Genomic DNA, 25,088 nt, shown 5'->3' on the forward strand with positions numbered 1-25,088 from the left:
CAATGGATAATGTCCAAGCAATTACACTATGAGTCTAGGGGATAACTGTTTTCACCGGAAATGGAATGAAAGAAGAGAATCTGTCAGGATTTTCTACTGTGTTTTTCCCCGCTCACATTTACATTAAACCCTGTGATGAATGTGTATAGCCAGACTCTTAAATGATTTTGAATCTTTTTGACATAAATTTAAGACGGAGTATGTCTCTACTGAAAACTCAAAACAGTAATGAATGTAAGTAGGCAGGAATGTTCATGTGCAAATTTGATCTCTAGAAAGATCTTTGGTTATGGACATCAGTGCTTAATGTGTAAGATTTTTATAAGCTAAAACTCCCCAATTCTCTCACCAAAAAGGAACATTTAAATAAATCCCAAACACGGTGCTTTTTAAAAAATTATTTACTACTTTTTTCCGGCCTCCTCCTTACGCTTGCTGTGCCGGCCGCGCGCTCACCTGCTCCCTCCGTAGCCATGCCTCGCAAAATCGAGGAGATCAAGGACTTCCTGCTCACGGCCCGGCGAAAGGAGGCCAAGTCCGTCAAGATCAAGAAAAATAAGGACAATGTGAAGTTCAAAGTTCGGTGCAGCAGATACCTTTACACACTGGTCATCATGGACAAGGAGAAGGCAGAGAAACTGAAGCAGTCCCTGCCCCCAGGTTTGGTGGTGAAGGAGCTGAAGGGAACCTGATCCACTGATTTGAACTGTATTAAAGTTTTAGAAATTCTTAAAATGTCCTTTGTCTTTAAGGGCAGGAAGGGAAGTACCACTTGGTCGGCACTTCCGGTGGGATCACGATGGGAATCCCGGTTGCTACTTTCATCCCTGATCTTTGGCTGTGATCTCAGTGGACAAATAAAACCATCCTTTTTTTAGCTTAAAAAAAAATTATTTACTTATTTGAGAGAAAGAAAGAGCATGAACAGGGGGAGTGACAGGCAGAGGGAGAAGCAGGCTCCCCACTGAGGAAGGAACTCAATGGGACTCAGTCCCAGAACCCTGAGATCATGACCTAGGGAGCCAAAGGTAGATGCCTTAAATGACTGAGCCACCTAGGCGTCCTCAAGCACAGTGTCTAAAATTTGACAGCAGTCTATTTCCAGTTACAAAGAAATCCATCTTTGAATTTATAGATACTTTTTTCATTGGCTAATTTTCCCTATGTTAATTAAAATTATTTGTCAAATTAAATAAATTTTAGGTGTACTGTTCCCTTTCTTCAACTGGAAAGATTTCACTTAATCTCCAAGGATACAACCCAAACAAAATGGCCAAGGGCTAAAGTATAGGAAGATCAATGACTAACTTGTACAAGAAGAAAACTAATATGGAGGTCTCTGTTACAAGGCAATGATCTGGCAATCATTATAATGCAAATATATAAATAAGCATACCATATTGCTGAGGATAGAAAATTTTCTTTAAGATTTTTATTTATTTATTTGAGAGAGAGAGAGAGAGAGAGAACAAGTGGGATGGGGGCAGAGGGAGAAACAGGCTCCCCGCCAAGCAGGGAGCCAGATGCGGGACTTGATCCCAGAACCCTGAGATCAAGACCTGAGCCGAAGGAAAACAAAGACTGAGCCACCCAGCACCCCAAGATACAATATTTTTTGCAGGTTAAAAAAAAAAAAAAAAAGGAGCAAACCTTAAGGAGCGACTGGTGATTTTATCATTTGATCAACACCTTGGAGGCACAGAAGAAGCTGACCTCACATATAATACAAAAGAGAATATGGAGTGATCCAACTTCTACAAGATCTCAGTATTTTTCATTCCACTGGGTCAAACCCTGCCTCCACAAGCGCTTAAGAACAAGGAATAATCTAAAATATATTATCTATATTATGTAATATATAGATATTATACCTAATAATCTATATTAGATTTTATGATTATTACTCCTGCTAATTAGTTCACCCTGAGATAGAAGGTCAAGCATTTCAAACCATTCAGCCACTGTTGAACACACCAGATACTCTATATTCTGAAAAATTAACCGATAATCTATGAATGCTAGTGTTTTAGCAGCAGAGCATTTTTGTTAATATGCAATAGTATTTACAACTCCCATGTTCCTTTCAGATAAAGCCAAAGCCCTTTTGCTCCATGGCCCTGAGGACTCCACAGAAGCCCTAAGAGGAGGGTCCTGATTGGTTACTGGGGAATGGGTATACAGACACCATGCAGGGCACCCTGACAGACCACACACCAGGATCCTCGGCAGTCAATAAACCCAAGCAGGGCTTAAAAAACATGTAAACAAAAGGAAGGCTGAGTGTAGTGGCCAACACACCCAGTGCTGACATTATTTATAATTTTGACTCATTTCAGTCCTATGTTGGGAGATAATTCTATTTCCAAAGACAGTTCGTCTTTATTCTCTCTGTTGAGTACTCCCTTCAGGGTAACTCCAAAGTGTCTTTATGAAATGTGCCTACATTCACTGCCTTTGAATTTCTCTGGCCAGAGTTGACCTTTCTATGCAACTACAGAGGGAAAAATCATTACCACGCCCAATTTTAATTCTCATGTGCTTGATCCTACAATTATTGTCCCTTGAAAATATGAGTTTAACCTTAGGACATTGGCAGGGCCCATGTTATTAACACACAGGTTTTTCTCTAGGACCGTGAAGGAGTTCTGAGAAAACCTCTGAGAGAACTTGGACTTTCTCCAAACTTTGGCCTTTCTAAATCTCTCCACGTTTTGTCCCTACATTGTGGACAGAAAAAGAACTGCTTTTTCTGCCTGGCTTTTAGTTGCAGTGGTTCTCTGTTTTAGCTGTCCCAGTCTAAGCGAAGCCAGGAGGTGCTCTGGTTTGCAGTTGAGCCCACTGTTCCTGCCGCTCAAACTGTAAATGAACTTCCCAGGAGAGAAAGGTAGGCAACTCACTTGGTCAAAAAAGAAAGATACATTGACCGGCCAGGAGAGCTTTGCAAGTCATTCTGTCCACTGAGAAGGGGGCACAGACAGATGGTGAAAATAAATGAAACTGGCAACCTTCTCCGCTCCACTGCAATTACAATTCCTCTGAGAGATAAGAAATCTCTTCCCAGCCATTTTTCTCATATTATATGAATCTACGGACACCCTTCTGGGGAAACCTCTCCCAGGACACATCACTGGAATGTTAACTTTGCCAAAGCCTTCCAGCTTTGTCAGAATAGGTCCCTTGGAGATATTCTCCCTGTGTAGTCTGAGCCTAGCTTTTGTCGTCACAAGATTTTTTAATGAACTGAATGTTGGACAACCAGCATCATTACTTCTTTTGTTTTCTTTCATTTTGGAATGCACAGATCATGGCAGATTATCATCGTTTGCTTGTGTAAGGCAGCTCACGTACAGTGGTGTGTGTTAGCTGTAAGTGCATGTATGCATGGGTTTATCTCCAATGTATGTGCACATACATGTGCTGTCTTTTGCCCTCATTCCTCCTCCCATCCTCTGGAAATAGCCATCCCAGTACACATTTGATGGACATGTTCATGTAAAATGCCTGTCCTTGGTTTCAGCCATAGATCCTTGTCTACATATTTTGTTGTCATGTGTTGTTGTATAATGGCACAATCATGTAATAGATTACATTCTATTTCTCACTTTTTTTTTTCACTCAACCCTGTGCTTTCTGGATCTGTCCATGACGCAGGACCCACACATACTGACTGCTGCACATTGCTCTGAAGTACACACTTTCTGCACCCTACGCATCTCATCTCCAGTGATGTCTCCAGTCCCTGGTCAGTGCACACAACATCAGAATGAACCCACTTTGACAAGTGTCCCAGCACTCTGAGAATTTATTTGGGTTATATACTCAAGAGTACAAATTTGAGTCGCAGACTACTTTGATACTTAATTTGATTAAACACTATATATTTTTATACTGTTCCCAAATGAGGCTTCCTATGGTATCCTAGTTGCCTATGTTTTGGCCTTAGATTAGAACCATGCTGTTTTCATTACTATGGCTTTTGTGTATGTCTTAACATCTGTTAAGGCAAGTCTTCTCTGTCCAGTATTTTTGTCACTTCTTGTCATTTTCATGGAAATGTGTTCTTCAATGCAAATTTAAATTAGGTTCATCAAGTTTCTAAATAAACCCAACCAAAATACTGAATTTAAAGATTAATTAGGAGAAATGACATCTGTCTAACATTAAAACTATATCGTTTCAGGAAAGGAACGTCTCTTCAGATATTCAGACTGTCTTCTGTCTTTATGGGGAATTTTACATTTCTCTCCATAGACATACAGATCCTTGGTAGTTTCTGTTGCTGTTGTGAATGGTATCTTACATTGGATTATATACTCAAGTTGCTGGTATAGAGACTTGCTTCCACATTTTGAGAGTTTATCTTGCTTCCAGCAAGATTGTTGAACTCTGAGTGTAACAGTTTGTCTACTGATTTTGTTGTTCTCTATGTAAATAACTGTTTCATCAGTAGATCTGCAGATGATATAGTATAAGACGTCCAGTTCCATACCGTAAGAAAAGTAAAAGAAGTGAGAAGTGTGTACTGGACCACTTCAGTTCTATCTAAATATAATATCTAAGCTTATTAATTATATCATTCAGATTTTTTTATAATGGTGGTTTTCTGGCAGCCTGATTGAACCACTTCTTAGAGGAATATGTTGCAGTCTTAAACTACAATCTGCTTCTACTAAATCTATTTTCCCTGAGTATGTGTTTACAGTGATCGAGCATATAGTAAAGCTCCTTATACAACGTAGTGTCCCTCTTTGTTCTTTATGATGTTCATGTCCTAGAATCTACTTTGTTAGATTTTAAGTTTGTTACCCCAGAACACATTGGTTCATAACTGACATCCTGTTATTTCCATGTTTTCTCTAACTTTTGACTTAAGCATGACTCTTCTAGGCTACAAATGGTCGAATCTTATTTTGTAATCCATTCCGGTAGCCTCCATCTCTTAACTGCTGAGTGTAGCACATCTAAATTTTTTCTATTGATTTGTTCCTACCATGTTGTGTCACATCTCCATTTGCTATATTTAATCTTAGTTTTCCCTCTCCTTTTCTGCTTTCTGTTGGATAGATGAATTTTATTCTCTTCTTTGGCTGATGTAAATGTAATACCTTCTATTTTTCTTCTGTACATGGTCACTCTTAATTAGGGTCCATATTCACTACTGAGTTTTTTAAAAAAATACATTTATTTAATTTTTTAAAGATTTTTATTTATTTGAGAGAGAGAGAGAATGAGAGAGAGTGAGCATGAGAAGGGGAAGGTCAGAGGGAGAAGCAGACCTCCTCCTGAGCAGGGAACCCGGGACTCCAGGATCATGACCTGAGCTGAAGGCAGTTGTTCAGCCAGCTGAGCCACCCAGGCACCCCCTCTATTGAGTTTTTAGACTTATTAGTATCTAGGTCTTTCCCCTATTATGTGTTTAAGCAAGTTCTCGTATCTGTTTGATCTGCTCACTGTGTTGCCCGCTGTTTGGTACTGTCTAAAAGCGTAGTTCTGAGTTAAGACATCCTTGGCCTTCTTCTTTTCTTAGATCAGTCTTGTTAGACGACACACGGCCCCTAACATATATGACCCCCTTCTGTATTTGTTGCAGCCTTTTCCTGGAGGTGAGCAATTCCTCTCAGATTGATATCAAAGTGGATTTTTGTCCAGCAAATCTTTTGAAAACCAGCACGCCTGAAAACATTTTCAACACGCTCTCACATGTAATTGAAAATTGGGTTAAATATAGAGTTTTTATGTTCAAAGTAAGGATAAAGTATTACCCTGACAATGTTAGTCTGCTCAGGCTACCATAACACGATACTGCCGAACATTAAACACTAAACAACAGGAATGAGTTTTCCTACAGTTCTGGAGGCTGGAAGTCCCGCATCAAGGTGCCAGCCCATTTGGTTGCTGGTGCGAGCTCTCGCCCTGGCTTCTTGCTGCGTCCATCCTCACACGGCCTTTCCTCACTGGGGACGCTCGGACACAGAGCAAGCTCCCTGTCTCTCTCTGCGCGTAAGGACACTAATTCCATTATGAGGGCTCCATTCTCGTGACGGGATCACCTTCCCAACACCCCACCCCCACATATCATCACACTGAAGTCAGGGCTTCCCCACGTGAAATCTGGGAGACAAAAACATTCAGCCTTCGACACTTCTTAGAGTCAGTGCTGATGCTGAGAATTGTGTTTTCAGTTTAATTCTTGTTCTTTGGAAGTCTACTACTTCCTTCTTTGAACTTCTGGAATGCCCTTTGTTTCCTTATTGAAAATTTTTAATTCAACTATGCCCAAGTATATGTTTTCCTTATTTATCATGTTGAAAACTCTGTGAACCGTTTCCATCAAATACCTTTAATCTTCTTCCTCCTCTTCTCCGCCTCCTCCTACCTCTTCCCCCTTCCTACCCCCTTCTTCTTTTTTTCTAATAATGGAGCTTCTGTTCCTTATTTTTTTCAAAGAATGCTTCCCTTCCATTTTTTCTTACACTTTCATCCATTTTTTTCAATTTGTTTTCTTCTTAGAGGTTGCACTTTGGGTCTCGGTCATGTGAGTCTGTGAGTATACATTACTCTAGGACAGGGTTCTCACTCAGAGGCAATGCTGTGCCCCACGAGACATTTGGCAATGTCCAGAGCTATTTTTAGTTGTCCCAACTAGGTTAAGGGAGATGCTACTGGCATCTGGAGAGTGGAGGCCAGGGATGCTGCTCCATGTCCAACAAGGGACAGGTCAGCTCCACAACCCCCACAACAAAGAGTTATATTTATATGGCCCCAAATGCCACTAGGGCTAACGCTGAGAAGCCCTCAGTTAGGAGTCTCAGCGCTCTGTCTACCGGAGAGGGTAAAAGCCCCTGGCCGTGCAAACCACTGTGGACCCCTTCTTTTCCCTCAGTGATACCAGGCTATCCTATGGTTAGGGTTTTCTCTAAGGCTCTTATCTAAATTTCATCTCCCGAAGTTCAGGTTCACCCCTCCTGAGTGTTCAGAGAGGGTGTGGCCAGAGGAGATGCCCAAGGAGGGCAGGTCAGAGCCAAGGAGACCTCTTTCATCAAGTCCTCACCTAGTGACACTGCTGTGCTGCCCTGATAGGATCACCCATCCTAAGGATATCGGTGGCCTGGCTATTGCAATCGTTTTCTTGTAGCAAAGGGGGCAGGCAAGGACTGCCCACCCCTCCCCGCCAACACACACATACATACCCAAAGCAATACCGCGGAGAAGTAAGAGGAGAAATGAATGTTTTCCACTAATTCTCTCACTAGCCTTTTGGAAGCCTGGTTCTAGCTTGGTGAAGTACCTCCCACCCGTCACCCCCAGAGAAGTGCTAATCCATTTCTAAGAACGATCAGGGAGCTCTGTGCTTTTTATAGGGTATAATCTCTCTTCCAGCCTTTCCTTCTGCTTCCATAGCCGGCTTGATCACTGTTGACGTTTCATGGGAAACCTGACCAACTTTCAAAGTATTAATTGTAGGTGCCTGGTAAAAACTAAGATATTGAAGTGAATATTTCTATAAAGTCTATTCATCTTTAATAGATGATATACGAGATTGTTCTAAATATGTTTTAATGCTGTGGGATATATTCTTCAGTTGTTATTTCTGCCCATTTTATTGTTTTTCTCTTGACTCTGACAGTTAGCATACACATGAATATTTAAATGATAAGAAAACTAAATGTTTTTCTCCTTCCCAGTTTCTACTGGATACTGTTTAACATCACAGGCCCTTTTATCTCAGAGAACAGAATCCCATTCCTAGCCACTAATAACATTAATCAAAGCAGTCTTTTATGACATGTAAATAAATGAATTTTCCTTTACGCACACAGGACAATCGAGACGATGTGCAGAGACTGCGTATTCATCACAGCGATATATTCCCGCTATCACACTGCCATTATAGAGCCATTGATTCAGGGAAAGTAACCTGCTTGGAACGTCAAGATACGGAGAGGGCAGTATAAAGAAAGAGAAAGGCTTATGGAAATTCAGAGATGGCTTTCATGGCCCATTCCCTGTTTTATTGTTAGAGTTTATTTACATGGCTTCTAATCAGACTTAAGAGTCAGACTTAACATGGTTAACAGTTTTTTCATGAGAAAGCAGTTTTTCACGTCTATGTTTGATATACATTGGAAATAATGCATCTTAGAAAAACAGTAAGAACAAGCTTAAACTTTTTTTTTTTTTTAATTCTCTAAGTTTGTTTATTATATAGCACAAGAGAGTATAATCTTCTTAAGCATTCCTGGAAATACTTCTTAAAAAATAAAAGACTTATCAACAAACTTATAGTTCGTTTAATCAAAATGTACCACAAATATCCAGCATCACATATGCTTTTTTTTTTTTTTTAAGATTTTATTTATTTATTTGACACAGAGAGATCACAAGTAGGCAGAGAGACAGGCAGAGAGACAGGAGGAAGCAGGCTCCCTGGTGAGTAGCAGAGAGTCCGATGTGAGCCTCGATCCCAGGACCCTGAGATCATGACCTGAGCTGAAGGCAGAGGCTTTAACCCACTGAGCCACCCAGGCGCCCCACGTCTGCTCTTTTAATGAGATTTCTATACATTCAAATGCATAGGGGGAAAATGATTTTATTTTTTTAACTACCTATGTATCTATTTACCTTTCCACCTATCGTTTATTTTTGTGGTTTGGTATATAATCATTTCCCATAAAATGTCAGTTGAGACCAACTGGTAAAGTACAGCCACTTACTTACAAAACTCTAGAAATAGTAACTGTGGATGCAAAGATTTTTACCAATTCTAGTATATCATAAGCACTGGTGAGCAGAAAAAACAACAACCCAGAGTTGATGAAAGTAGCGCATAGACATTTTTAGACTAAACCAAAGAGGAAGCTAAATACCTGTGAACATTTCCTTCAAACTCCTCTAATGTAGTTCTACAAAGTATAGTTTAGGACAAAAACAAGTAAGAATTCCAAACTCTTGCATACTTCAGATTAAACGAACACTAATCAAGTTAAAACAATTGTCCTCCTGCTCGAGTTTTCCATTTTGGTCCTTTGGTTTAGATCAAGGGACCAGCCAACTAGTACCCTCAAGCCCAATAGGGCTCGTCATCACTTTTATAAATAAAGTTTTATTGATACACAAACACATCCACTTAACGATGAATTGTCTGTGACTGTTCTCATACTACGGTGTCCGAGTTGAAGGCATTTGACCCACAAGAGCTAAATTTCCTATCTGGCCCTTTATGGAAAGAGTTTGCTGACCTCAGGCATAAATCATGAATGAATGAATACATTTTGAAGTTGCGGCCATGTTGTCTCCACTGCTAGCTGAACTCTTGGTGGTTGGAATGTTCTTCCCACCTCTGTAAGGCAATCTTGGCATCTGCCCCATGTTTCCTATATGACGAACCTTGTTATTAAGTACTCTCTTCTACTGTGGGCTGACATGAACAGTCTTTCCTGCCATGGCAACTGCCTGCAACAACTTCCCAGTGATTCTGCACTTTCATTCTATGTGCACAAACATTCCCTTTGTCCTAAGCTTGGACAAGCAGTGATTCATACTTTTTGTGGGCAAAATGAGAACCGTGATTAGAATCAATAATCTCAAATAGCTGCCATCAGTTAAAAATGCTTCCAAAAAACTCTTTGTAGCAGAGTTGTATAAATGGGTATGACCTTGATTTATTAGGGAATGGATGAATGCATAGTGAAAGGTATTGATTTTTCCATTTTTTCCCAGATAGTGGTAGCATACAATTGATTTATAGTATCATTAGCACAGTTATGGTTCTAAGCATTTTTTAATTGCCATTGTTATCTTTCCAATAACTCATGTGTTATTTAGGGGTGTATTTTTAAATCCCCAAACACATGGGACTTTATTAACCTATCATTTTTATTGTTGATTTCCAGTTTATTGCCTTGTGGTCCTTCTCAATGTACGGGGTATAAGTTGTGTATGTATAACATTACTGGCTTCTTAATGTCATTGCTAAAACTTTCCATCTACTTCCTAATATTCTGTTATTTCGACACATCAATTTCTGATAAAACATGTTAAAATATTAAACTGCTCATCAATGTGTCCATTTCTCTTGGTGATTCTGTTAGTTTCCGTTTTTGGAGGTCAAGGTACATACGTTTTGTATTGCTATATCTTCTTAATAGACTTGCCCTTTTGTGTTTATCACATACCATCTATTTTACTAAAATCTGTGCATTAAATTCTATTGTGGAATATTGCCGTTACTAGCTTTCTTTTTATTAGTATTCTTCTTAATTTTGTTTAGCTGTGTCATTTTTATATAGCTGGATTTTTAGTAGATTAATCCATTTTCACTCACAATAATTACTGTTATACTGGGGCTTGTTCCTACCATTTTACCTTTTATATGTTGTCATTGTTTCTCTTTCTTTACCTTTTTGTCCCTTTCTATTTGTTTTTTAATTTAACATTTCTTTCTTTTATTTCTTCTCAGTGTTGGTTGTTTATCATCTTTTATACCTTTTGTGGTTGTTTTCATTGTTGCGTATTTAAAAAAATCTGCTACACATTTAAAAATTTTTGTTGTTACATATTTTAAAAATTTAAAATAAAATCTGAGGTTAATTAATTCTTAGAAAATCTGAAGTTATAATTGTTATATATGTTATATATATAATAATGTAATATACTATATATTATATATATTTAAATATATATTTATATATAAAATCAGTAATTGTATACTTCATCAAAATACTGCATTCCTGCCTTGTTATTGTTGCCAGAGATTTTATTTTCAACGTTTAGCGCAAAATGCAATTTTTACATTTAGCATTTAACTAAATTAGCTGCTATTATTTCCGTCCACTTCTGTACCCCTTGCTTCTTGATCACCACGTCTTCTCTCTTTCCTTCACATTTATCTTTAGAATGGAGAACATCCTTGAATGTTCTTTTCACTGCTGGTTCTATAGTCTATGTATATAAACTCCGTCTCTGAGAAAAAACGCCGATATCTGAGACCTCTTCTTGAATACTACGGCGGTAACTGCTTTCCTTCTAGCCTCGGTGACCACAGACGAGGAGCGCACTGTTGGCTGCACTGCCAGGCCCTTGCAGGTGACTTGATGTTCCTCTAGGTAGCTTGGGAATGAATGAATGGAAACCGTCCTTTTTGTCTTCATTCTCCGTGGTTTGCAACTATTATACGCCACAGAATGGACTTGGATGTATCCTCTGAGTTCACAGAGTACACTTCTGATCCAAAGGCTGCAACTCCGAATCATTTGGGCTATGACTTCACTCCTCTCCACACACGCTCCGGCCAGTGATCTCTTACGAAACTCCGATGCGATAACAGTAAAGGATCTCCAGCTGGGCTCCAAATCTGACAGCGACTCTTCCGTATTTTTATATTTCTTTATAAAAATCTTGTTTCTCACCATCCTCTTCGGTCTAATGTTGTAACAACATCTCATTACCAATTTCTCTTTGCATGTGTGTAGTAAGAGTTTATCCCCGAAACAGTTTGGTTTTACTTACGGATAACTGCCGAATTTTTCCCTGATCTCTTCTTATGCTCATTTCTGCCTACCTCAGTAACTTTCCTGCCCTTTTAAAAAGGACGGTTTCCGTTCATTCAGGCATCTTAAACACATTACCTGTAAACACTCAGACTGTTCTAAAGCAGTCTTTTCATTTCAAGTTAATTGCATTTTTAAATGTTGGTTTCATGGACTGTAATAGATTCTTTTTTTTTTTTTTTTAATTATTTTATTATTTTTTTTTATTTCCAGCATAACAGTATTCATTATTTTTTCACCACACCCCGTGCTCCATGCAATCCGTGCCCTCTATAATACCCACCACCTGGTACCCCAACCTCCCACCCCCTGTCCCTTCAAAACCCTCAGATTGTTTTTCAGAGTCCATAGTCTCTCATGGTTCACCTCCCCTTCCAATTTCCCCCAACGCCCTTCTCCACTCTAAGTCCCCATGTCCTCCATGCTATTTGTTATGCTCCACAAATAAGTGAAACCATATGATAATTGACTCTCTCTGCTTGACTTATTTCACTCAGCATAATCTCTTCCAGTCCCGTCCATGTTGCTACAAAAGTTGGGTATTCATCCTTTCTGATGGAGGCATAATACTCTATCCCCAGGGGTACAGGTCTGCCCTATGACCCAGCAATTGCACTATTGGGTATTTACCCTAAGGATACAAACGTAGTGATCCAAAGGGGCACATGCACCCGAATGTTTATAGCAGCAATGTCCACAATAGCCAAACTATGGAAAGAACCTAGATGTAATAGATTCTTACGATGCGTTTCTTCCCAAGTGTTGGACGCTTGGATTGTGGCTCATTTGGAAGGTTGGTTTTTGGTTTTGTGTCTCTTTTCTTTCCTCTTTCTTTGTCTCTCCTCTCTCTAGGCTGACTCCTTGTGTCTAATAATTTCATGGCTGGCTGAACTCCCAATTTCCCTGTGATGGTTCATTCTCTATGTCAACTTGGCTGGGCCACGGTGCCCAAATATTTGGCCAAACATTTTTCTGCACATTCTATGAGGGTGTTTTTGGATGAGATTAATATTTACATTGAGAAACGATGAATCAAAGAGATTCCACAATGTGGGTGGGCCTCATCCACACAGTTGAACACCTTAATAGAACACCTGACTGACCTCCGTTGGGCAAGGAGGAAGCCCGCGGACAGATGGTCTTCCGACCTGAGGGCCGTTTCAGCTCGTCCCTGCCTCTCCAGCTTGCTGGTCTACCCGCAGATTTTGGATTTGCCAGCCTCTACAATCATGAAAGATGGATTCCTTATAATAAATCTCTATGTACATGCACACATCCTATTAAGTTTCTTGGGAGTATCGTGACTAGAACATGTCCCCTCAGCCTGTCACAATGAGATATAATAATGGCACTGCAGGGCTGCTGTTGTGTGACAGGGACATTCAGCTAGAGCAGATCTTGTCCCTGAATGACTGGATGACTTGGTCCAGTCTCTGGTCTCTACATGTCCTTTACCCTGTCTAAACCTGGCTAAAGGTCCTAACCTCAGGCTGTGGTCAGCAGCTCTTTTACCTCCAGCTTCTTCACTGGGGCAGGGGGACACTCTCACTGAAGGTCCTAATCTATCATAGTGAACTGGGATCCATGAACAGTGTGACAAGAAATTCACAAGACCCATCTGCTGACGAGTAGCAAGTATGGATATAACTGTCTTTGTCCCGGGCTAATAACCAAAGGATCAAAAGGGGGGATGACTTCTGTGAAAATAGAATTTGGAAAATACCCTTTGAGGAAAAAGAGTTTCATCTAGAGGACCGGAAGGAAGAAGATCCTGGTGACTTTCTGCTGTAGAAGAATTTCTGCAACTGACTGGAAATGGGCATCATTAAGTCACGGTTTCTACAAAAACCACTTGTCACACAGGTTGAGATAAAAAGATGATGTGTTGAGCTACAGAGAGACGGTGTTCTCTACGGAACACCACTCCACCCTCCCCAACCTCGTTCTTTTAGAGCTCAGATGAAACACTTCTGCTTTGCCGGGCTCAGACCTCACTCCCGCCCACCACACTCCCACTGCTATCATCATGGCTCGCTTTTTCTCCCTCTCCCTCCCTGTATGACCCTGGACTTACCCTACTGACACATCCCACAGGTACCGTTATAATTTATTTACCATGAGTCTCACTCCTAACGAAAAGGCCATCTTTTAAGGGCTGGAGCTTCCTATCTAATGGATATTTGCGTTGGCTGTGCCTGGATCCATGCTTATTAGCATCTGATTCATCCTCCGGGAAATATTTTTTGAATGGCCGACTGGCTTCTCTTCATCCTGAACAGGCTTGCTATTCCGGGGCCTTTGTGACCTACATGCAAAACTATTCCTATGCGACTTTACGGATGTACATTAGGATTTACAATAAACATCTGATTGACTGGGACATGCTGCTGCTTTGGTGCGTGGGCAGCGTGTACATCCAGCGACAGCTGCCGCCCTCCTCTGCGGACCCCGCAGCATTCTTCGAAGCGGGAGCAGCCCCGCTCAGCCGTCCACGCTCTGCTACCTCGCCGATGGATATGATCCTTCCCTCACTTCCCACGTGATCTCACCGGAAATTTGAACAAATGATTATGGAAAAGTAAGTTTAAAATACCCCTGCTAGGTGAAAACTTTTATCATACCACCTCGATTCAGAAAGTCGGCAGGACTCAGACCAGGAGTCAGCAGTCTGACGTGGCTGCAGAAAGGCCTGTGCCGGTGACAGCATCCCACCTCCCCGTGAGCTGGAAGGGCCCGCCACACCTCCGTCGGAAACAGAACCGTACGGGGGCGGAATAACCGCTCTTACAGCCAACGTTCTCTGAGGCCATTACAGAGGAGCTGGAAGGAGTTCTGGAGGAAGGCCGTCCCGTCCCCTCAAGTCTTCACAAACCAGCCACTGAGAAAGTCTTCAAAGCCCCGAACCATTGCCTGGAAAGGCGTTAGAGCAGAGCGACGTACTGTGCAACAAACACTCTGTTCACAACCAGCGCCGGCAAACGTGCGTCCAGTAAGCAAGGACAGAATGGAGAATGGACGGCAGGAAAGATGCCGCTTCCCAGGCCACGGTGCGGGGGTTCTGCACTGTTTTCAAATGGGTGAGGAGGAAGGGAATAAAGGCATCACCATAGAGTCGTCTGAATGTCTCAAGGGAAATATCAGATTCTGAATGTAAATTTTAATACTTATTTGTCTCTACTAAACTTGCAATGGCTTTTCAAATAATTCACCGGAGCAGATTGGTGTCAGTGTTCACAGAAGCATTCTAAGCTCTGAGTGGTAGACAGGAAGGCAGTTCTTCCAAATATTTTATCGTAAGATTTTTTAATCTAAAGACACAAAGACTAGTTGAAACAAGGACAGTATCAGCAGGAAAGGAAGACTGGGGGTTCTGGCTGTAGGCCAAGAAAATACTAAATGCTTTAATGCAACACTGATTAGTATCTTCTCTTATTATAATTCTCCTTGGCTCCCGCTAGATCTTCGTTCTACCAAATACAATCTGAGTTGTCCATCTTGATTCAGCAAACCTCAGGCCAGTGGGATGTAGGGCCCTGAGGGACCGGCGCGTAGATGTCCACTTCTTCCCTCACTGTGCCCTTGACGACACCAGCCCTTCTGATAACCCTCTGCCATCAGTGCGTTAGCTAAATTACACAAATAGTGATGAGTTGCAAATATCAAAGAGCTAATATCAAGAAGTCTTCTAAGCTCAACGCATCTGGAACCTCTGCTCGAATGAGGGAGGAAGAGGATACCCCTCGAGCACAGCAGCGTCCGGGCTGGTATTTCGTGCTCATTACAAAACCTGAACGGTGACAAGGAAGAAGCTGGTTCTCACAGAATCACTGGCCAAGCACAGGAGGCCCCCAGCCTCGGGATTAATGGCTGCACCAGGCAAGGACGAGATGGAAAGGCTGGACCTTGGCAGACGTCAGCATGACTGGGACCCTCTTCTGAGCACAGGAAGTGAGCCGTCCACACCAGCACAGCCAGGAGCGTAGGCGTCGGAGTAAGCTCGCACGGGAACAGCAGCCCCAGAGCAGCGCATCTCTACAGACTGGGTTCTGCGCGCCATCTGGAAACGCGGCTGGGTTCCGTGGCTTCTCCCTGAAACCCGTCGTGGGACTTTCTGGTCTGCATATCTGCGCCTATCTGAATATCACACAGTCCAGGGAATTCAGGCCTCAGCGTATGTATTCTGCCTTCTGGGGCATCTAGACGCCCTCAACCAAAATAACAGCAGAAACGGATGCGAGACAATACGGAACAGCACCGACTCTCACGAACAGATGAAATCCTTCAGAATCCACTTAATGTTTGTCTGCAAATATTAGCCATGCCGCCCTGGTTGAAGCTGCTTGAGAAGGCTGAGCTGTGCTAACACAATTAATTTGCTCATTATATACATCTTCATCAGCCGGGGAAAGGTAAATTCCAGGGCTGCTGGGGATGGCATTAAAAATTCCAAATGAGTGGGTTTTACAGCAGCGAGTGCTGAACCTTTCTCAGTCCTCCTGTCCCTTCCCGTAGTTCCGGTGTTATTTAGTTCATCGTCAACGGCTATTCTGTGTGCCCACGTCCACAACACTGACCTTTTATAATCCCGTAACAATCCCGTGACAGCTTTGGCTGAGAGTCTGCCGGCCCGCGGTGAGCTTCTGGATGTGGTTCCAGGCTGGTGGGTCAGAGAACCCCGTGGCGTGAGAGTGTTCTCCCTCCATTGCATCATGTCATAAAGTGGGGGGTGTCTGCACCCCTGCTTCACCTTCCCTCCCACCCCCTTCAATCTGCCTCCTGAATGCTTGTTGTTGCCTCTCCCACGGCATGTGAGTCTCTGGGCAGGGCGCCGTGCTGTTCCCTGCGTCTGCCAGATACAATTTCTATCTGTTGAGAATGTACCTGTCCCCTCACCCCCACCTCTAATGCTGCCTCCTCCATGCAGGCTTCTGTGATGGGACCAATCCCATGACTCCTCACACTGCCTCCCAACACATTTATCAGCTTCATCTGGGCTCCGAGTTTGCTATTCATAGTCAAACCTTCTTTCTCCAGCTCTATTTAAGAGAAGGGGATTAGCCTTCTTTGTGATTCTAAACTCCTTTCTTCCCTGGGCTGTGCCAGGCTCTGCATTCTGATGAGCGATTTGCCTTGCTAGTGTAAGAGCGCCTCTAGGGAGATCATGATCTCTTCACCTGTAACAGGACGATTTAAGGTCTTCCCTACCCGGGAACTGCGGCTCTTCCCGCAGCACCGCAAGCCAGAAACGCCACTGAGAGAAATGGATGGAGACATCAGTGTCGCCAAATGCCAACGGCCCAGGGGAAGATGAGGCCGGTTCAGCTGCACATTCTGTTCCTGAGACGGTTTTCCTGGGAAGAAAGGAGAGGGGGAGGAGCAACCCACCGACTGGCCACTTCCGGCGGAAGAGAAGCCAAAACGAAACAGGTCAGAAATGAAGTCGGAAGGATCCAGAACGAAGTAACTGATGCCACAGGGCTAGCTCGGCAGTGGTGACGCCATTCTTAGGAGGGCACTGCCTGCAGGTTCCTCAGTGCCCGTCCCCCATCAGGCACTGTGTGCAAGTCCTCCAGACAGCATGCAAGTGGAGGGCACGAACCACGACCAGCCTGTCTACGGGTTCTCGAGCCCACGCTGCGCTCGCTGCTCGTCTCTGCAAAAACACCTGAGATTCACCCACCTTTTCCTTGAATGTGAGGCCTGCCGTGATGCATTTGATGTCAGTTGCTAAATTTCTTCTTTTCTTCTAAACTGTATTTCGAGACCCAGTGTGCCGAGACTGAGAGCCCTTGCAACACTATCTATTCAACCATGAGGATAATTAGAAAATGAAATAACTGCACGTCAGAGGTATGGGGAAAACCCACGACAACCCAAACTCTACCTTGGGCTAAATTTCTCCGAGAGCCCAGGGGACTTGCTTACAGCAGGAGCACAGCAAAGGCAGACGTGTCTGTCTGTGCCGAGAAGAGGCAAGAGCAGGGCATGACCTTGTAAGAGCGTGGGCACACGGCCAGCAACACACGCTTTTTCCTGATGGGTTTGCACAAACCAGGGCAGGTTGCCCAAGCTACAGTGGGTTTCCCTACGGAACACATACAAAGAGCATATTCTAAAACTCGCCACTGTGTGCTTCTCCATTCACGGAAAGTGTAGATTTAATAGCTGTAACAAGAGACGGAAGGTTCTCAAGGCTCAGTGACCCATTTCACTTTTGGACAATTAAGACAAAAGAAGTAATTCTATGAAGCGTGCTTCCCTGCACACAGGCAGTAGCTAACCCATGTGCAACAGTGCATATCATGCTCACGTGAAGGTCATTAAATATTACGGGGAAGCAAAACATCAGTGCAGACTACAAACCTTTTGCTGCGTCTGAACAGGACCTCTAACTCTGCTGATGGGGAAGGAGCCCAGGCAAGCAGGAAGGGTGGTGTCCTCAGTGGTCAGTGGGGGGCGTGGGGGCTTCCTGACCATGGTTGTCCTGGTGAAGCAAGGCAATCACAGCACCTGCCACTGAGGTTGGTTCCACCAGGAAACCAGTCTCGGACCATCGCGGGGCACGTCTGTATCTCCCTCTTCTCGTTTATGAAGAAAGGGAAATGATACCACTTTCGGGGACGTGTGATAGAGACATTGTAGGGACCAAAATGAAAACACACAATAATAGAAAAGCTCTCTGGAAAACTAACATTAAAAACAATAAACCAGGCTTTGTGGCATGTGGCTACGGACCCACAGTTGACCTCTGCCCAGAACAGCTGCTCACCCCGTATCTGCTCACCTGCCGGCTGCTAAGTGCAGTGAATGCTCGGCTATCACCACCCATCTCCACTCTCGAAGCTTTCAGGTGGCTCTGCTTAGTTCTTCTCTGCAAAACCTCTCCTTTGCTCAACTTGGACTCTGTTGGTTCCTTCCCATTCAACCCCAAGGGTGGCTGCTGGCTGCGTTTCAGCAGGCTGTACATGCCACGGGTCTCCTGGAGTCTTGACCGCAGGCCATTCCTCTGCTCCCACGTCCCAGTTACTATGTTTGTCCCTGGCTCCTGGCTCTTCCTCTCTAGTCCCACCATCTCCTTTCAACTCCACACCACATTTCCACAACTCCCGGGCTCTTCATCACCGTGTCCTTAAAGCAAACGGTCATCCGTCCAGTCCCTGCCCCTACAGGGGTCTGTTGTGAGAGTCCACAGTCCCTATGCTATTATTGGGTATGAAGGACCATCGCTGTTCTCTTTCTCTTCATCCCCTGACCTCCGCAAACTGATCACAAGCCGCCTAAGTCTGTCTCGGACACACGTCTTAAATCATTCACTGTAGTCACATACAACATTCATACTTTCATCAAGTTATTGCTGAAAACCACTCTGTTGATTTCCATAACCTCCAGACTTTTCTCCTTCGAATCGAGTCTCCGCAAAGCTGGAGATGGGTCCTTCCGCAGCTGCATCTGGTCCTGTCACGATTTAATGCCCTCCCCTCCCCCAGCGGCTCCAGAAGCCAAGCCCTTGTTCATTAGACGACGGCCATGAATGGGCCTCAGTGAGCTCATTGGGAGAGAGCCCCAGCCGCACAAGCCCTCGGTGTCTGCACTGAGCTTCCCAGGCGCTGCTCCCCACGGGTGATTCAGCACCAGCACCACGGAGATACTGACCCAGACCCACTGCTGGGAGATATGGCACTGCTTTTGGGCTCCAGGACTCCCCAAAGGCTTGGCCGAAAAAACTTCCTAAGAGCTCATCGCCATCTATGAGGCTTCTGCCCAACCTTCTTGCTCCTTCATTTGGGGTCAGATGTTATTGAGGCCCAGAATCCTCTTCTCCATTTCCTTCCACATGGGCGTGTCCTCCAGTAAGATCCCAGAGAGTCTAATGCTGCCCCAATGTCTGCTTCCCGGCACACTCAGAATAACACACATTACAAACACTTCTTCTTCTTCTTTTTTTTTTTTTTCCAGACAGTTATTTTTGGTTTTGCAAATTCCCACTAGCACCATAGAGCGAAGTCTTGTGTTCTTACGGGTTGTTTTTTTTTCCCCCTCTCTGTCTTCATCATTGTCTTGTCTTCTGGATCAGTCCTTCCTTGTAAATAGAGCATCACTTACTTTTCGTTAAATTCGGTGCCTGTCCTTGGTAATTACCTGTCATATCATGTGCCATTCTCTAGTCCACGCTCTAATTTCACAATTATAATACATTGCCATTCCTTCCCGCTGTGAGAAGGTGAGCTTTTCAAGGGTATGAAGAGTCCCCTGGAGAGCCGATATTTAGTCTCTTGGACAATATACAGCAGTCGTGACTACACATTCTCACAGTTAGCTTTTTGGTTGCCTACTGCTATGTAACAAATTCCTCCAAATTTAGTGGCTTAATACAGCAGCCACTGCATTAGATGTATGATTCTGTAGGTCAGGAGGAATTCAAGCAGAGGTCAGAAGGGACGGCCTGTTTCTGGGCTCTGATATCTGGGGTTTCAGCGGGGGCGGCTCAAACAGCTGCAGGTGGCATGGGCCACAGGTCAGGGGTCTTGGTTCTCTGTGTAGTGTCTACTGGGGCTGTAATGCCTGGGCTGGGATGGATGAAATGGCTGGGGGCCAGCCAGCATCACTTTCTCTCTCTCCATACAGCACCCCTAGGCTTCCTCACAGCCCAGCAGCCCGGGAATCGTCGAACTGCCTACAGGACTGCCTTACCGAGGAAAAGAAACAGCCGCTCCAGTAGAAGCTGCAAAGAATACTTGGACTGGGGGTCAGAGGTCCTAGAATGTCACTTCTACTCCATTCTATCGATCAAAGCAAGCACAAGCCAGCCCCACTGAAAGGGATGAAGGAATGGACCCTTCTTCATGAGGGAGTATCACACGCACGGAGAAGAGTGGATGGTGGTCATCCTGAAATCCAACGACCTCCGGACTCCCTCCTAAGTGACACTTTTTCAAAACGACCTCCTTCCTCAGATGCCCATCTAAAGCATGCTGTCCCCCACGAGCTGGTCTTTGTCATGGTGTTTATTCCCTTCAACACATCTATCAGGCTGTGACTCCTTGTCTATGAGTCCGTTATTTACAGACTGTGTGTTTGCTCAAAGACAAGCCCTATGGGGACAAGTTCACCACTTGCGTTCCCAGCTCCCAACGCAGAAACACAACACCTACTAGTCATTAAGTGTGCAAACCAGAGAAAGACGCAGTTGTGTGACGGAACCATAAAGGGCAAATTTGCCCCAAAATAGTTTCTACACGACAAGGACTATGTTTTTCTGAACCCTTCTCAGGGCCAAGGACAACAGAGAGCTGACACAGCTCAAAAAAATACTTGTTGAGTAATAGTCATAATCCTGGTCCTTACCCAAAAGTCACTGAAGGCCCATTCTTCAAGTACTTTTAGTGGGAACCGTGTTACATGGCCAGAGGGAATGACACCAGGGGCCACGCTAATGCTCTCACGCTACGTACTTGTTGAACCTGCTTCAGGATGGAAGTACCCTGCCAGCCAGTTCCCCCCATGGCAGTTTATCTCAGAGTCTCAGCGAGAGGCTGGGATAGTGAAAAGATGCCAGGCAACAAGCAAGGTAATTGTCCTTGTGCAAATCACTCATCGTCTCTGAGCCATTTCTCGGAAATGTAGTATTGTACCCACAGAGTTATTTTAAGTGAGATAATACGTATAAAGAACTGATTGCCAAGTCTGCAGGAGGTTAAGTGTTGAGCTCATGGTATTTTCCTACTCTCTAATGCCTGCAGTTATAAAGGTACGCTCTCTCTAATACTAAAAGTCTACACCTTATGTATTTGACATGCTTTAAATCGAAGTGAATTGATGGGTTTTATCTTTTATTTTCAAACAAAGAGGAAATGACAGGACATGAGAAAGGGCCACACGGTGTTCCAATTCCATTTGAAATAACAGAAGTGAAAATACGTTTCCATTAAGACATTTTACATTGGCTTGAAAGTGACTCATAACTGGTCCTCGGAAATGGCATTGGCCACATTTGATCAGTATAGGAAGGCTGTCAGAAAAAAACAAGGATGATTTTTGTTTTTCTAAACCACACTGACTCATAAAGGTTAAAAAGAAAGAACTGGCGATTGTAAATGGGCCTGTGAATCGTAAATACTTATAACTGTGGACACCATGGGGACAAATAAAAAATAGATACCAAGACTTAATGCCAATAAATAATGCTACTTTCCCTGACCTTTCAGAAGAATATTTTTAAAGGTATTTCCAATGCATGAACAGAAATGTATATATTGCATAAATACCCATGGACGCTAGTCTCGGGTACTAAAGAAAGAGTGGTTGTCAAGTCACACGTGTCACCAGCTTATTCTGTCTTTCTCCCTCCTCCTCCTAAGTTCTGACTCATCCAGAAAATAATAAAAGGTTGTACCAATTAAGAGCCAGATGAGGAGAGAATTATAAAATAAAAGTAATTCCTTTTCGCAGATAAGATTTTTCTTGCCAACTTATGGACAGCTGGAAGAGAGCTGAAATATGTTTCAAGGTCGTTTAGATTACATTTATTTATGCTTTCTCTCACCTCTTACTAGTGAGAGCAAATTATCTTGTTGCAAATAAAATGCGTAGTGCCAAAAGGTAGAGGCCATTTACTTTTTCAATTTTTTGAAAAGGTTTTATTCATTTACGTGACAGAGAGAGCACTAACAGGGGGAGGGTGCAAGAGGAGGGAAAAGCAGGCGCCCTCCTGAGCAGCGATCCTGATGCAGGGCTGGATTCCAGGACCCTGAGATCAGGACCTAAGCCAAAGGCATATGCTTAATGAGCTACACCACCCAGAGGCCCAGGTGGCTCTGATGGTTAAACAACTACCTTTTATTCAGATCATGATCCTGATCCCGGGATCGAGTCCCACATCGGGCTCCCTGCCTAGTGAGGAGCCTGCTTCTCCCTCTAACCTTTCCCCTCTCATGCCCTCTCTCTCTCATTCTCTCAAATAAATAAATAAGATAAAATCTTAAAAAAAAAAAGAAATAAATTACATTTATGAAGGAAAGGAAAGAGGGGACACTGATTATTTGGGGTGGGCAGTGCATACAAGGTACAGAACTCAGACAATTATTTTAGAATCTTCTTTTAGACAATCTAAGCATTTTTCTTATTGTTGTTTTACTGTACTGAAGTCATACAAAGATCTACTCTTTGGTTTAGGTGATACTATAGGCAAGGGGTCCGTGAACTTTTCCTGTTAAGGGATAAACAGTAAATGCTCTGCTGTTACAGCAGGAAAGCAGCTAGAGGCAATACATAAACGAGTGGATATGGTTGTGTTCTAATAAAACTTTATTTACAAACACAGACGGCCGGCCTTATGTGGCCCATTCGTGGTTGTCTGCTAACCCCTGCCATAGCACAGCATAAATCTACACTTCCTGAAGCAGACATGGCTCTGCAAGTGAGAAAGATAAACTAAAATGCACATGCACTGCCGGAAGGAGCTAAGAAAAAATCAAAATAAGACGAGAGTTTTGCCTGCATGTTTTAGTAGCTGCCAGGGACAGACACCCTCTCCTGCTACTCCTTCATAGTGACCCCCCTCCCTACCCCTGGCAACCACTGATCTCATCACTCATGGCTTGTGTTTCTGGGAACGTCAAGTAAATGGAATCATAGTATCCGTCATTCTTTGAAACTGGCTTCTCTCTCATGAAAGATGAGGAATCTAGAATTCACCCAGGTTGCTGCATGTGTCAATAGGTTTCATTGTATTACTGAGTAGTAAACAACTGTATCCAACCAATGAGTGTGTGTGTGTGTGTGTGTGTGTGTGTGTGTGTGTGTATGAGAGAGAGAGAGAGAAAAAAAGAAAGAGATAGAGAAAGAGGAAAGGAATTTATGTCAGGGAGACCAAAACTGGACCAACAGTGGACGAGCCTCTCAAAGACTATCTCCCTCCAAGCAACTTTTTAAAACCCATTCATGGGTTCCAGTGTATTTGGGCTGTTTCCAGCTTTTGCCTATCACAAAGCTGCTAGGAACATCCGGGTACCGGTTTTTGTGGGGATGTAAGTTTTCATATCCCTAGGCTAGATTACCAAGTAGTGGTGTTACTGTGCTATATATGAAATGCATATTTAATTTTCTACAGAAGTGCCAGTCCATTTCCCATTATCCAGGTTTTCTAATCACCACACTTACTCTTCTACATTAGGATGGCGTAGCGCCCTTCAGTGAAGGTCCCACATGTGCGGGCTTAGGGACCTTGACCCAGTTCTGCAGGATTTAACCCTTTCGTACTTTAAAACTGGGGTAACTTCATTTGAGTTAACGAAACGATTCTACCATAGTACTGAGGTCAGTACCCACACCGGTGGCCCCCTAGCACGGCAAGTCTACCCCTACAGGAAGCTGGCAATGTGTGGAGACATGTTCACTCATCACAACGGAGGGAAGTACCATGGGCGTCTGCTGGGTAAAGGCCAAGGATAATACTAAACTTCCTACAATGCACAGGACAGGCCCCTCGACAAAGAATTACCCATTCCCAGATGTCACTGACGGCACGACAGAGAAACCCTGGCCTACACAGAGAAAACACTCAACAAACACTTATCATCATCACCATCAGTGTTAAAATGGATATTTATTCAAACTCAGATATTTATTTATATACTCAAGTCACTCAACAGGGTTGGGCAAGTACACCCCTCAAAGAACGGTCACTTTGAAGGAAAAGGAGTAGTTCTCTATCAAGCCAAAGTCAAGAAAGTAAACATACAAATAAAATAAATCACCATGGATTTTTTTTCCCCCCGAAATTTCCAAAAAAAAGTTAATGTCCAAGGATTTTCTGAAGCTTCCTGGAAAAGCTTACATACACCTAGAATCCTGATATGGTTATCCCTGATGTTAAAAATAACAAATATTTCTACATTTTTCACCACAAAAAAATTCATCTTCAAAGTATTAAAACACACGGACAAAGAAACATTTACAGGTCAGTCATTCATCAAGTCAGCTTCCCTTGGGCACGTGAAAGACCGCTGAAGATCTAACCGAAGATGGCAGAGCGAAAGGAAAGTCCTAGACCACGCCTATGATCGAGTAGGAATTCAACAAATACTGTTCCTCTCCGATCCTTCTCCCCAGCCTTAATTCTTCTGGTAGAAGCAGACAAGCGACGCGCAACTGTACATCCACGGAGCTTCCCCAGCGCACTGCCATGGAACGCCGCTGGCACGCTGCCACTTCCCTCTGGACACTAGTGTCTTCGCCTCAAACAGGTGCGATGAGCCACCAAAGTCCCTCTCAAGTCAAATATGCTCTGGGGAAGTTCTACTGCCAGTCCCTGCTAGGGCAGGCTGTGGAAAGAGGCTGGGGAGAGACGCCCACCGTTCCTCTTCTGCCCCCCGTCCCAGACCTAGAGTAGCAACTTGGGTCAGGGTAGGCATCCCAGGGGTTCTGGGTACATCAGGTGAGTGTGGGAACTGGCGGACCAGTGAGTTTCCAGGAAAGACACGCACTGAGCTTGCTTCTTTGTGTATTATGTAATGGTTTAAACATAGAATTTATTCAAAG

At 43.5% G+C, this 25,088-nt stretch overlaps 1 protein-coding gene across 1 annotated transcript; it reads left to right on the forward strand.

Moving 5' to 3' along the window:
* Positions 1-413: 413 nt before the first annotated feature.
* On the forward strand, positions 414-735 carry LOC116583413 (60S ribosomal protein L38-like). The gene has a single exon (XM_032331516.1). The coding sequence runs from the start codon at positions 474-476 to the stop codon at positions 690-692; it is 219 nt and encodes a 72-aa protein (XP_032187407.1). The 5' UTR covers positions 414-473; the 3' UTR covers positions 693-735.
* The last annotated feature ends 24,353 nt before the right edge of the window (positions 736-25,088 follow it).

The sequence above is a fragment of the Mustela erminea genome, chromosome X (genome assembly GCF_009829155.1).
Source record: "Mustela erminea isolate mMusErm1 chromosome X, mMusErm1.Pri, whole genome shotgun sequence".
NCBI lineage: Eukaryota > Metazoa > Chordata > Mammalia > Carnivora > Mustelidae > Mustela > Mustela erminea.

Bases quoted from the DNA above. Each gene is read 5' to 3' on its own strand.
- LOC116583413 (XM_032331516.1), top strand. From the start codon at position 474: ATGCCTCGCAAAATCGAGGAGATCAAGGACTTCCTGCTCACGGCCCGG.